The sequence below is a fragment of the Embiotoca jacksoni genome, unplaced genomic scaffold (genome assembly GCF_022577435.1).
Source record: "Embiotoca jacksoni isolate LCO1_2020_lvr unplaced genomic scaffold, fEmbJac1.0.p SCAF_77, whole genome shotgun sequence".
NCBI classification, from domain to species: domain Eukaryota; kingdom Metazoa; phylum Chordata; class Actinopteri; family Embiotocidae; genus Embiotoca; species Embiotoca jacksoni.
In genome coordinates this window covers 560001-575277 of record NW_027185433.1, presented here as the reverse complement: position 1 = coordinate 575277, position 15277 = coordinate 560001, and the positions used below count along the sequence as shown (strand labels likewise).

At 44.9% G+C, this 15277-nt stretch overlaps 1 protein-coding gene across 1 annotated transcript in view; it reads right to left on the bottom strand.

The window, feature by feature from the left end:
- plxna3 (plexin A3) overlaps positions 1 to 15277 on the bottom strand; it is an 80452-nt gene that overhangs the window by 56727 nt on the left and 8448 nt on the right. The window contains 5 exon segments of the mRNA XM_069177717.1: positions 809 to 991; positions 3316 to 3480; positions 3595 to 4142; positions 5055 to 5245; positions 5590 to 5995. Coding sequence (XP_069033818.1) covers positions 809 to 991; positions 3316 to 3480; positions 3595 to 4142; positions 5055 to 5245; positions 5590 to 5879 — 1377 coding nt within the window. The 5' untranslated portion in view covers positions 5880 to 5995.

The window sequence follows — 15277 nt, the reverse complement described above, 5'->3', positions numbered from 1 at the left end:
AATATGATCCATAATTGATCGTCAGAGGGAATCCAGATGTTACACTTATATAAAAGTAGAAAATTATTGCTATTCAACCTCCGAGAGTTACAACCAGGGAGTACAAATAACAAAACGATTCACAGGCGACTAGTATTTAAAATACAGACCACGAAAGTCTTCAAGATCCGAACTTTAAACTTTAATCCAAACTGTCGTAAACGGACGACAAAACTCGGGGAAAACCTGCCGACGATCCGACAGGTGAAACAAAACAAAAAATCTCTTTTCTTTATACTCCGAAACTGGAGAACATAAAAGAGCCTCGGGTGATTTTAAACATGCATAAGAACATTTTTCTTTCCGTCTTCCCTCCTTAAACTGAAAATCAGTCGAAGACCCAACAGCGATTCTAAAACATTCCTGCGGACATTTGACTTCCTTCCTTTCTTACGGCGGGGAAAAAAAGCAGCTCAACACTCGTCTCCACCGCGTGGTCCCTCTCCGCCCCTCCTTAAACAGAAACTCTAGAAAGCAGTCAAAGACCCAACAGCGGGTTTTAAAACATTCATGCGGACATTTTTTTTCCCTCTCAGACTCACGACAATGACAAAGGAAAAAAGCAGCTCAACACTCGTTTCTACCGCGTGGTCCCTCTCCGTCTTCCCTCCTTAAACAGAAACTCCAGAAAGCAGTGGAAGACCCGACAGCGGATTTTAAAATATTCGTGCGGACATTTTCCCTCGCAAGACTCCCGACAACGACAAAAAGCAGCTCAACACTCGTTTCTACCGCGTGGTCCCTCTCCAACCCCCCCCACATCCCTTACCTTCTTCAGCTGTCCGCTCCGGGTGCCCACGAACACCACGGTGTGCTCTCCGTAGGTGTAGGCGGCCACGGCGCCCATCCCCTCGGTGCGGTCCTCGTACAGTGGGTTCCCCTCGATCACCCGCAGGCCTCCGAGCGGCTGGTTCAGCACCAGGCCGCAGAAATCATCTCCGATCTGCTTGGGCTGAGGAACACCGGAAGGAAGGAGGGAGGGAGGGAGAGAGTTATTAAAAAGCAGGACTGGCCCTGTTTTTACTTTTTTTTTTTTTTTTTTTTTTTTTTTTTTTTAACAACGACATATCAGAATGGGTTTTCAAGATGGAAAACGAGAGGAAGCGTTATCGACCCGCTCCATTAACGGAGGGATCGGTGTCGGATCGGTAACGGAGACGGCTTGAAGAACAACAACAACAAAAAAAAACGTACACAGAAGTCTGGAAAGAGTCAAGAGAAAACCAAACACCGGGTTTGATTTCACTCTATTTATATACACACACACACATTTTTCGTCTCTTCTTTCTGATGTAGCAGAATAAGATGGAAAACATTTTCAACCAACAAAACTTTTGATCCTCCGACTGTCAGTTTGTCTAAACAGATTCAGACCAGAGAGGAAAATTTAAAGCACAAATAAACAGATGGGGATTTTTTTTTCAGCAGGATAATAAACGTGTTAAAGAACATCTGAAGGAATGTTTTATGAAGTCAAAAAAATGTATGAGATGTATTTTGGATGCACACTTTTCCGCACACCATAGCTACGTAGAGGAAAGGGGGCGGAGCCACAGACGAAATACTAAATCACTTAGAAAACAGCCTTTATCTTTTTAATTTTTTTTCAACTTTACATCCGCTCTCCTTTAAATCTTTTATGACTTTACATTGTTATTCATATTTTTGCCTTTTCCAGCGTTTAACAAGACGTCCCGGTAACACAAAAAAACCCACGTCATCAGTTTTATCTTTAAAAGTGATCTGACTGAGTTGAAGGTCTGCTTCGTGTTTCTGAATTTTTTTTTTTAGTGTGTGCAACAGGGAGGAGACGGTTATTACAGGGTGCGCGCACACACACGCACACACACAAACGTACACACACGCGCGCACACACACACACACACACACACGCACGCACGCACGCACACACGCACGCACGCATGCACACACACACACACACACACACACACACACACACACACACACACACACACACACACACACACACACTCGGAGGTTAGCTGACACCCTGTCATTAGAGGGTTCAGGCCGGGGAGGAAAAAATCTGAAACGCACAAACCACTTTCTCCAAAACCTGCAGATTATTTTTTATAAACCTAGTTTTTATTTTATGATGAACTCCACAGCGCTCAGTGATCGTACGGTTGTTGGTTCAATTCCACCTGGAGACGTGCTGAAGTGTCTTTGACCAAAAAAAAACAAAAAAAACCACTGAGAAGAACCAGAACATTCATCAGAACCTGAACTTTCAAAACAGACTCTGGAGGAGGGAAGTTTACCCACACAAACATCTACAGACACGCACACACACACACACACACACACACACACACACACACACAGCAGGACATACTGTGATATGTCGTGCAGACAGGAAGCCCGCTGCTGACACTTAATGAAAAACAAGACAGAAACACACAAACACACAAACAAGGAAATGTACATTGTCATTTCACCATCCAAAAATCAATGCATGAACACACGCACGCACTCACTCACTCACTCACTCACTCACACACACACACACACACACACACACACACACACACACTCCCCGCTGTTAATGATAAAAGAAGGAGGTCAATGCCTGGATGTAAGCCCCGCCCCCTCGCTCCCTCTCTTGTACTTTGCCCTGAAAACACACACACACACACGCACGCACACACACACACACACGCACGCACACACACACACACACGCACGCACACACACACAGTGACACACACTGACACGGGTCATTAGCGTATATTTCATCACTTTCATCAGCGTGCGGCTGATTGACTGTGATTGGCCTGTCGGTTGGTCGGTTGCCATGGGCAACCCCGGCCCCGACCCCCGACCCCCACAAACCACACACACACACACACACACACACACACACACACACACACACACACACACACACACCAATCCAATCAATCCAACCCCGCCACCCCCCAAAACAAATCCAGGCCCGGCCCAGAAACTCGGCTCCTGGCGGGTTTCCCTTCCTGCCCCGGTTGCCATGGTTACCACTGCAGGCCATTACCGCCATGAATAAGAACATCATCTACCCCCCGACCTGAAATAACCCCGCTGCAGAGAGAGAGGGGGGAGGGGGAAGGATGGGTTCTCCCGTCTACTCGATGGTTCACAAGTTTGTCTGGATTTTTTAACCCAAATAAAGTTTGTTCAGCTGGACGGGAGTCCCCCGAAGCGACGTAAACCTGCGTGCGTGTGCGTGTGTGTTTCCAGAGAGCGAACCTGCTGCTGCAGGTGGGTTTTCTCTCTTACCGTGTGGATGCAGGGCAGCTCCTTGTTGAGTAACCACGGCAACGAGAGGCGGCCCTCTCCGCGGTAACAGGTGCGGATCCTGTCCCTCATGACCAGGTTGATGTTGTGGAGGGTGAACAGACACAGGACCGTCTCTCTGGGCGGGTTGGAGCGGTTCTTCTGACCCTGGGGGGGGGAACAGAAACAGGAAAAGTTCTTGAGCCAGTCGCCGGTTCGAATCCCGCCCGGACCGGACCGAGAGAAACCAAGGAAACCGACGGAGAGAGAGCATTACGTCACCTGGGAAAAGACGACAAACAGGACGTCGTCGTCCTCCGACAGGCCGAGCGCCTGCGCCAGTCGCCGGCCCGGCTTCTGCTTGTAGGCGGCCTGGACCAGCCGGTACTCCACGCCGTCCTTGGTGCAGCCCAGCGGGAACTCCACGTAGGAGTAGAACTCGGTGTCGTTGGAGCACATGCGCACGATCTTGGAGGTGAAGAACTTCTCGCCGCCGGCGTCCATCTGCGTCAGCTGCGTGTCCAGCTGCAGCGTCAGGAAGTAGACGTAGGTGCGGCTGGAGAAGCCGTAGACGTAGTAGATGTCGAAGGCCGGGTAGAGCGACAGCGTGTCCGACGGGATCTTGATCTGCGACGACACGAACTCGTCCTGGTAGACCAGCGAGAACATGTTGACGCTCTCCTCGTCCGCCACCAGCTTCCTGCTGGACAGCGTCGGGAAGTACTCTGACTTCCCGTCGATGGCGGCGCCGATGAAGAGGCGGCTGCTGCCCTTCGCCGGCCTCTTCCTCTTCGGGTCGGCCGTCCAGTCGTCCTCGCCGACCACCACGCCTGGAGGGACAGGGGGACGGTTAGGAGGGAGGGAGGACAGAGGGAGGGGAGAAGGAGGACAGAGGACAGAGGGAGGACAGAAGGAGGACAGAGGGAGGAACCTTCGTTGTTACAGGTTAGTTTTATGAGCAGATGATTGACAGCGAACATAAAAGTTATATTTTAGCACCATTTAAGGTTTGACTGGCGCTTCTTTAACGAAACCTTCTTCTTCTGTGGTTTTAATGGAAGTTAGTGTTTATTTAGATTACTGGTACCTGTCATTTCTTTGTCTTTTTGTTATTTACGTCATATTTTTTTTGTTTAGGTTTTTTTTCAGTCTACAGAAACTTTGACGCTAATAAACGAGTCTTTCTTCTTCTTCTTCTTCACGAGGTTTATTATTTAACTCAGGCTTCTACGATAAAAAAGGCATAAAAAAATAAAAAACTGCATCAGTTTAACGTGTCAGATTCGTGTTTTTGAAGCTGAATGATTGAAACGCATCTGAAGTCTGATTGGAGACAATATGTCAACAAAAAAAAACAAAAAATTATAAAATCTGTCAGTCTTCTGTTTTGTCTTCATTCAACTAAAAGCAGCTGATTCATAATAAAATAAATATTTTGACGAGCCGTCACTCGGCTGACGTCTGAAACGCTGGAGCTCTTTTGTTTTTACTTCCAGACGTGAATATGAACTAAAAAAATCTGACAGCAGCATAAAAATCTGCTGTTTGTAACCGAATATTAAACAGCAGAATAAATAAAATGAAACCGCTGATATTAAGACACGGTTTTTTTTAACCAAAAAAAACAAAAAAAAACCTTCAGGAGGTAAAAAAAAATTAAAAAAAAAAAAAAGAGGCTAAATTAATTCCACCAGATTCAGGAGTGATTTCGGATGTCTCTGACTCCGCCCCTCCCGGCTCACCTGCCATCCCATCAGCCTCTCTGGCTCCGGACAGGTAGTGCTCCTTGCGGTGATGCGGTTCTCCGAGCTTGAAGAGGTCCTCCAGCCTGAGGAACTGACAGACGCCCTGCCAGATGGAGCCGCACGCCACCAGACGGTTCCCCGTGTAATCCACCAGCAGCAGCTTGTTCACGTTGTCAGAGGACTCCAGGCTGAAGACAGACAGGTGGGAGGGTTAGACAGATGGACACAGACAGCCGAAGACAGACAGGTGAAGATAAGACAGGTGAAGACAGACAGATAGGTGAAGACAGACAGACAGGCGAAGACAGACAAACAGGTGAAGACCGACAGAAAGACAGGTGAAGATAAGACAGGTGGAGACAGACAGGTGGAGATAGACAGGTGGAGACAAGTGAAGACAAGACAGATGAAGACAGACAGAAAGACAGGTGAAGATAAGACAGGTGAGAACAGACAGATAGGTGAAGGCAGACAGACAGGTGAAGACAGACAGACAGACAGGTGAAGATAAGACAGACAGGTGAGGACAGACCGGTGAGCGCAGGCCCTAACGCTGGGCGGAGGGTAACACTTGGCGTTGTCCTCCACCGGTCCGGTCATGTGACTCCTCAGCTCCGTCAGGTTGGCCGACAGCTTCAGCACCCGGTTGACGGCGCCGACGAAAACCTCGCCGGTCCGCCGGTGGACCGTCAGGTGGGTGAGGGAGGTGTCGAAGGGCCGGTACGCCACCCGGTTGGACGCGGCGGAGGGAGGGGGAGGGACGGCCGGGGCGGAGGAGGGGAGGGGGGAGGAGAGGAGGAGGAGGGGGAGGAGGAGGAGCATGGTGGGAAGGGAGAGGAGGAGGAGGAGGGGGGATGGAGGAGGAGAGGAGGGGAGGAGGAGGAGGAGAGAAGAGCTGGCTGCAGTTCGGATGAAGGGTCGGCCTCACAGGTACATGGCTGCAAGGAGAGAAACACAGTTCAGAAGCTGCCTGAGAAACTGTTCGATTTTAAGTTGCCCTCCGGTTTCACAGCGATTCAGTGACGGTTGCCTGATTACCCATGATGCACTGCAGACAGGAGCTGCTCACACACAGTTCAGCTGCTGGTAAAGTTCACCAGATGTATACAACGCTGCTTTAAATACGTCCGAGACAGAGAGAAACTCCAGTCAACTGCCATGGAGCAGGAAGTGACCATATTTGGAGGAGCTGGGGGAGGAGGAGGAGGACGAAGAGGAGGAGGAGTCAGCGGTGGATCTGACTCCATCTGATTGGAAACCTTGACGACACTACGTCCCGCCCAGCTGTAACCTGACTGGCACCACAGGCCTGTCAATCAAACAAGACACAACCCCCTCCAACAAAAACCACATCTTTTTGAAGCTTAAATATTCAAACGTCACGTGATTTAAACCTCCAACAACACACAGAATCTTCATCATCTTCATCATCATCATCACCCTGCTGCTTCGCCTGACGAAGAGCTTCAAAACCCACAGACAGGATTATTTACCAGAAACACACACAGAGGCCGCGTGTGTGTGTGTGTGTGTGTGTGTGTGTGTGTGTGTGTGTGTGTGTGTTGGAGGCAGATAGAGGTATCGATCTGTTTCCGTCTGTCTTCTCACTGATTCTCTCACAAAGCTTCAGCAGCTCCAGTAACACTGATGGAAACTTCACTCTGCTCTGACTGACAGCGCTGATAACACACACACACACACACACACACACACACACACACAACACACACACACACACACAGCTGTAACCGCCTCGGCAGTTTAACGTTAATCTCCAGCCGCGTGAAGACAAAATGGAGTCGGTTCTGTAGCTTCTGCAGCCGGACGTCGTCGCTGCGTTCGCATCTCTGCTGCATGTGTTTCTGTGTGTGTGTGTGTGTGTGTGTGTTGGTGTGCGTGGGCGGCCCGCTGGGAGTTGAACCCTCAACTGCAGCAGCTTCATATCAGCCTACTGGTGTTCAGCTCGGGCGCATTAATCAATAAGAGAGAACATGAGACAGTGAAGCAGCAAACAAAGAGCTGGATTCATTCTGCTGCTTCAAAACGGGACGTTTTGTGGATGGAGTTCTGCATGGAGCTCCGCTCTGTTCACGTCAATAATAAACTCAGTGGAAGAGTCACGAACATCTCGGACTCACTAACGCAAAACCAGTCGGACGGAGAGACCCTGAATGCGTCACGACAACGAGATGCAGGCGGTCGGAGGGAGAGACCCTGAACGCATCACAAGAACAAGCTGCAGGTGGTGGAAGGGAGAGACCCTGAACGCGTCACGACAACGAGATGCAGGCGGTCGGAGGGAGAGACCCTGAACGCATCACAAGAACAAGCTGCAGGTGGTGGAAGGGAGAGACCCTGAACGCGTCACGACAACGAGATGCAGGCGGTCGGAGGGAGAGAACCTGAACGCACCACCAGAACCAGCCGCAGGCGGTCGGACTGAGAGACCCTGAACGGACCACATGAGCGAGTTGCAGGCAGTCAAAGGGAGACACCCTGAAAGCACCACGAGCTAGTTGCAGGCAGTCAGACTCTGAACGCATCATGAGAGAGACGGTTGCTAACTAGACGCAGACACAGACCGAGGACGGACAATAAAGTTTTTACTCTGGCAGCAGCGACGAACAGGAAGCCGAGTCCAACAATTAACCCTGTGACACGCACACACGCACACACACACACACACACACACACAGACACACACACACACACACACACACAGACAGAGAAACACAGAAACACAAAGAGGCAGTGAAAGATCAGCACATTAGTTAATTAGTCTGCTGAGCTGAAGGGAGACCAGAGAGGAGAGGTCGACAGATGGACCAGAGTGTGAGTGAGTGAGTGAGTGTGTGTGTGTGTGTGTGTGTGTGTGTGTGTGTGTGTGTGTGTGTGTGTGTGTGTGTGTGTGTGTGTGGACAGCTGGGCAGACAGAGGACATAGATAGAGTTTCTCTAACTGTACTACGATTTCACTGAACCATCCATCACCCTGTTGAACCACAGATTTGTGTGTGTGTGTTAATGTGTGTGTACAAATGTTTGTACGAAACCGTTGGGCGGGGGCGGGACTGAACTCATGAACCACAGACTGAATATAAAAGTGTTCGTAGCTTCCAGGTCTGAAAAATGAGGCCGATTTCAGAAGTGCCTTAAAGCTGCAATACCAGCGAGCGCCACTAGAGGTCGGCTCCAAAAAGCCTCCGGCTCCATAGACTCCCATTCAACTTCTCTCATCAAATCCAAAGTGAATAAAATGTGTCCATCAGTTATCTCGGTGTTGTTAGCTAAAGTCACTCCTTCTTATTAGTTTTCTGGAGGTCCATCTGAAAATAATCCCTCATTCATTAGAAAAGAAGATTCAAGAAGACCTGTTTTTGGGGGCGTGTCTGTTTGATTGACAGGCCTGCGGTGCAGTCAGGTTACAGCTATCGGTGGACGGGACGTAGTATCGTCATGGTTTCCAATCAGATCAGTCAGATCAACCACTGGCTCCTCCCCAGCTCGTCCATATGTGGTCACTTCCTGCTCCGAACTAGCAAAGATGGTGACGGACAGAATCTAAACTCGCGGCTTCGTGACGTTCACAAACCGAAATCTACCCTCAGCTGTAATCTGATTGTGTCTCTATCAGGCCTGGTCATGTCTCCGTCTGTCCCCCCTTGTGTCTCTCGGACCCTCTGAGGGGTAGGACCACCCTGCAGTCGTTCCCAGCAGGAAGCTGCAGCACAAAGAGTCTTTGTGGGGAGTTTATTGGAGCCTGAGTTCCTCACAGAGTCTCCATCACAGAGAGAGATGGAGCTGCTGCAGAGAAGCTTCAGACACACGGGAGATCTACACAATCAGATCAGAGTCTGTCACACATTCACACCGTCAACCGAGTCTGAAACCGGTTTAAAAACCTGTTCAAAGTCATTCTGAAATTAGCCCGAAACAGGGTTCAAAACCACGTCTGAAACCAGGTCTAAAACCAGGTCTAAAACCAAGTCTAAAACCAAGTCAGAACCAGTCTAGAACCAAGTCAGAAACCAGGTTAAAACCAATCTAAAATCAAGTCTTAAACCAAGTCAGAAACCAGGTTAAAACCAGGTCTAAAACCAAGTCTAAAACCAAGTCAGAACCAGTCTAGAACCAGGTCTAAAACCAAGTCTAAAACCAAGTCAGAACCAGTCTAGAACAAAGTCAGAAACCAGGTTAAAACCAATCTAAAATCAAGTCTTAAACCAAGTCAGAACCAGTCTAGAACCAAGTCAGAAACCAGGCTAAAACCAAGTCCAAAATCAGTCCAAAACCAAGTTTAAAAGGAGTTCACACCTAAGTCTAAAGCTTGTCCTGGTGCTGATGAAGATGATGATGATGATGAAGATGATGATGATGATGAAGATGAAGCGACGACAAAGAGACCAGACACGACTTCTAACAGACGCTGAATTACTACAACATGCAAAAAAAAACCACAAAAAAAACCACCAAGAGATTCAAAACCACCGCAGAGAGCCAGGCTGCGTGTACGTCGTTACCACGGCAACCCATGCAGATAGTTCACTGTTCACTGGACACCGTCTGTCCTGAAGATAACAAAATCTGATTCACCTGCAGTCATGAACACAGAATAATACATCTATCAAGTATTGATCATTTCATCACAAAGATACGACGACAAAGAGACGCTGGAGTGATTTCAAATTATCAGAAGATGAAAAAAGACACAAAAAAAAAACAAAAGAGATAAAATAAACACCGAGATTTAAAACCTGCTGCAAACGAAGCTGCCGGTTTGTGGAGGTTTTTACTGTCAGAGTCCCGTCAGGCTGACAACACGTCGACACATCTGATGTGAATTTCTCACATATAAAATTATCGAAGGGGAAAACTCAGACGAGCTTTTTGTGGTTCTAAAAAAAAAAAAAAAAAAGAAAGAAAGAAGAAAAGCAAAAGGAGGCTGTGAAGTGGACGATGTTGATCTCCGTCCGCCGACGGTGGAACGTGTCGTTGATCTAATTCGGGCGGATTGTTGTGTCACTTCCTGTAATTACATAAACACACGGCGAGTTAATACGTCCGACTCTCACTCCTCCTCTGTAATTACAAACCGCTGGAAGCTTCTGACGGCGCCGTTAACAGCTAAAGGCGCTAACGTTGTCGCCCCCCCCCACCCCACCCCCACCCCCACCGGCGTGCGAGCACTTCACTGTCCGTCTGTAAACCGGAGCTCCGACGCTGCTGAAGAAGAAGACTTGAAGACCTGGAGGTGAATAAGAGACGTGGGGAATGGATGATTACACACTCGCAGCTACACACAACCACACACTGGTCATCTGATGTGTGTGTGTGGGGGGGGGGGGGGGGGGGGGGGGGGGGGCGGACAACGTTAGCGCCTTTTCTGACAAGATGAAGAAGAGTCTGTTTCTCTACAATACATTAAATAAAAATCCTACAAATTTAACAGGAACTATTTTAACTGGATGATTGTTTGTGGATTTCTTTCATCTGTTGGTCGCACAAAATAAAAGTATATATATATATATATATGTAGATATATGTATATATCTACATGTAGATATATAATTTCCAATTTGAGGGTTTATTATACAAGAAACTAGCAAAATATGAATCAAACTCTGAATTTGACATTTCCTGGTTCCCACACTTCTTATTGTATAAAGTCCTGGTTTTAATGTCCACATGACGCTGGAATAAAAACAGAAGGGGTGTTTTAAAGATATTTTTATGAGTTAAAAAACACGAGCATCTCTTATGAACTCATAATTTCACATGTTTATAGCTGATAAGTTGTTGATCCTTCTGAGAGCTGTGGTTGTCCGACGCAGACTTTAGTTTTATGAGAAGCTCGTTTCACATGGGAACCAGAACGACGTGCCAGCGGTCTGATCCTTCACTGGTTGCAGCACAAAGTGGTTGCCATGACAACAGACGATGCCTCGAACCTGGATGTCGCTGCAGAGAATCCTCAGATTGTAAAAGGTGGATGATTCACACACACACACGTTCAACCCGAGACACAGAAGATCTACACCATCAGATCAGAGTCACACGTTCACACCGTCTACCAAGTCTGAAACCGGTTTAAAGATGAGTTCAAAGTCCATCTGAAACTCGTCCGAAACAGGGTTCAAAACCACGTCTGAAACGAGGTTAAGTCCTACACCAAGTCTGAAACCGGGTTAAAATGAGTCTAAAACCAAGTCCAAAACTGGTCGTCAACCAGTTCTAAACCAAGTCTGAAACCAAGTCTAAATTTAGTCCAAAACCAACTCAAAACTAGTCCAAAGTCAATACCGCATCCGCAACCAGGTCCAAAATCAGTCCAAAACCAGTTCTAAATCAGTCCTAAACCAAGTCAGAAACCAGGTCTAAAATCAGTGCAAAATTGGTCCAAAACCAGGTTTAAAAGGAGGTAAAAACCAAGCCTAAAGCTAGTGCAAGGTCACTCTAAAAGTTGTCTCGGACCTGGTTAAAAAAACAAGTCCAAAAAAACAGTCCAAAATCGGTAAAAAAAACAAAACAAGTCCAAACCCAGTTCAAAACAAAGTCTTAAACCAGTTCAGGACGAACCCATAGTCCATCTAAAAGTCATCTAAAACCTGGTTCAAAACCAGTACAACAAAAACGCATCTAAACATAAACAGATCAAAAATCAGTCCTCGACCAATCAGAGGCCGGCGTCTCCCGTTTAAAGTTCGTGAACTTTAGATTTTAGTTTGTTGTAGATTTTGTTGACTCTTGAAATATTTACACGATATCTAGCGTTTCCTCAGATTACTGATTATTTCCTCTGTTTTGACCTCTGCTGGAGTTCATTTAAAAACCCGCAACGTGCCGACAGTCGATGTTGATCTCACATTCACGTCCCCGTCAGCCTCTCGAAGACGTTTTGTTTAACTGGAGCGTGAAGCCGCTGAAACCGCTCCGGGTCAGACCAGTTTGGATGAGTCGGCGCCTCTGGTTTCCATCAGCTTGATCCGTTCAATAAAAAAAAAAAAAAAACACAAATCAACCGCCAACCGAGGACGCGTGATGAACGGCGTTCGGCTCTAATGAAATAACGGTTTGATGGAGCGACGGTTGGAGCCTCAGATCGTCGTGGTAATGACCGAGAGGGCTAATAGATGGACTCAATTACACAAACAAACACGGCTAATGGAGCTGGATGCTAAATCAGAGCTACACCCCCCCCACACACACACACACACACACACACACACACACACACACACACACACACACACCAACGATAGGATCTAACGTCTGGTTTAAAGATGATTGATGTGACTCTCTAACGTCTGCCGTAGCTTGTAGAAAACATTCTGCTGAAATCTTAAATTTGCAGCAATTGCAAAAATTAAGTCGCAGGTCGACAAAAATGCTAACAACACGGCTAAAGGCATTAAAAGATGCTAGCTGACGTAGAAAGACGCTAAGTGCACAACTGAAGACGTAGAACGACACCAACTACACGGCTAATAGAAAAATGCTAACTGCACAGCTAAAGTCAGAGCGTTATATCAAATGAAAGCTAGCTGCTGAGATACCTGCGGCTAAGTTTAGCTAAAGCTAAGTTGCGATACCGATTTTGAGTTTTGTTGGTTTTTTTTAAACATCCATTAAGAAGACTTTTGGGCTTCTTCAGTTTGTTATTCCACAGAATTAAATAAACGAGCAGCTGAATCTTAATAGAGAAGAAAAAAAACAAACCGAAGCTGTTAACAGATCTCGCGTCTTATTTTTGAATAGTGACTGTGATTTATTTGTTTTGTTGGTAAAACAAGGGACACTTTTCTTTTTTCTTTAAATGAATAGAAATGAATCAGAAAGCTGAGAAACGGTTTGTTTGTGAAGCAGAAGATTAACATGCCGAAAACCGTTTTTATCTGTTGTGAAGCTTCGAGGATTCATTACGTTAAAATAATCAGAAAATTTGTTCCGTTTTACAGTTCGTTTCGAGCGTGAACACTTTAAAGGCTTTATATTTTTATTTTATTGTATCGGCTTCCTGCTCTCGGCCTTTTTGAAGGACGCCGAACAGACGCCGTCGTTTTGTTTTCATCCGCCTGCCGTGAAATCCCGAAGAAAAAACATGTTGCAGAAGCAGAAGACGAGCAAACGTTCGTTCATAGAAGTCGGTATGTTGTGAAATAATAACCGGACAGGTAGAAAACAAACCTGGTACATTCAATATTAAGTCCTATTTCACACAAGACTCATAAAACCACCTTTTTATAAGTTAATTATACTTAAAAGGTTCAGAAAATTGAAGTCTTTTAAAACACTTATTTTCATCATTAAATTTAAACATGTTCTGTGAAATCTCTTTTGTAGAAATATCTGCAGAAAAGTGTTCAATCTTTTAAGTTTTAATAATATAGTGATTATTATTATAGTTAGGACTTTTTAAATTTGTGGCATTATTACTTTTACTGCACGTTGTAGAGCTGCAACCAATAATTATTTTGCTGATTAGTCAATAAGAATTTTGTTTATAACATGTAAAAAAAAAAAAAAAAAAAAAAAGTGTTAAAATTCAAAATGACGTCTTCATTTTTTTTTTTTTTTTTTTTAATGACAAAAAAAGTCCAAAACTCAAAGATGCTTTATTTTACTAGCGTGAGAAAGAGAAGCAGAAAATCCCAAAGCTGGAAACATCAAAGGTTTGTCTTTGTCTTTTTACTAAAAACTGCCTAGAAAAATATTCATCTAACAAAAAATCCAGCCGCTATATTTTTTAGTTAAACTGCTAATTTGTTAATTGTTTGGTTGTTGCAGTTTTAACCATTTTTAGACTTCAGTGTATTTCTACAATTACCATCATTTGTTTTTAATCCAATTTTTGTTTTAAATAGAATAAAAAAAAAATGATCTCATCCTCATTCTCTGGGATCAAAAACACAAAACACAAAACAGACCAGAAGGAACCTCATTCATTCATTCATTCATTCATTCATTCATTCATTCATTCATTCATTCGTTCATCTGACGCTTGCTGGCGACCTTTGACCCCTCTCTCCCGCTATGTCAACGCAGCACTGAGAAAAATCCAAACAAAGTTTACTCCCGTGTCTGAAGGGGCCGAGTCGGTTATATTTATCCTCCGCAGAGCAGCTGGACTTCAACCGTCGGAGATTAAACCGATTAATTCTGACTTTAGATGATAGATAGACAGATTAGATAGATACATAAATACTTTATTAATCCCACAAGGGGACATTTGTTTTCTCTACAGCAGCATATGATACGGGGCAAAACAATAAGAATGACAGAATAAAAAAAATAGAGGTCGTAAAACTAAATTAGTTCAAAATTAGACCGAAGGGGCGGAGCCTATTCCCACAAACCCCTTCAACACTCTGAATATCAGCTGCGATCTCCCAATTTGATCATTTGATTCAATTCAATTTGGTTTTTATTTGGCATATTAGGTAAATACAGATCAAAATAAAAAACGCTTCTGGGAATTTATCCGGGGAAACATTTAACTCTTTCGTAATAAATATGAAAACCACAAAACAAACAAACTCAAACAAGAAAAAAACACTGACACCAAACAGAGGACGTAGATAAATCTGTCTTTAATAGTTTTTACATGTATAATGCATTGGTATATTGAAATTTATTTTATTTACATTTTTGTAATGTATTATTTATTTACCATTTTTATACTTTTTTATGTTTTGTGTATAGCATGCGTGTGTATTTATTCAATGATCTTACTTGTTCTAAAAACAAATGTCTCATCTAGATTATTTAATTGTATACGTATTTGTAATTTTTTTCATTGTGTGCATCTTTTTTTTTCTCTAACTGTTTCTATGCTGCTGTGGCGACTAAACTTCCCCACTGTGGGATTAATAAAGTCTTTATCTTATCTCATCTTGAAAAAATGGACAGAAACAGCAAAATGAAATAATAATCTGCCTCATTTTTCTAACTGAAAACAAGCTGTGCACATATATCGGGTTATGACGCCCTTTAAACGACGTGAAACATACTGCAGGATTTAAAACGCCTAGAAAATAAAACCCAACACCTCAGGTCCGACCTGAAGGGAAGCGTCGGGAAAAAACTCTCCCTTGGAAATGAACTGTGAAGAAAAAGAATATTTAGTAAAAAAAAAATTAAAAAAAAAGGCCTGAAGGTTGTTGTTTTTTTTCAGACCACAGAGACTTTAAAATAAATAAATAAATACCGAGATAAACGAGAAAA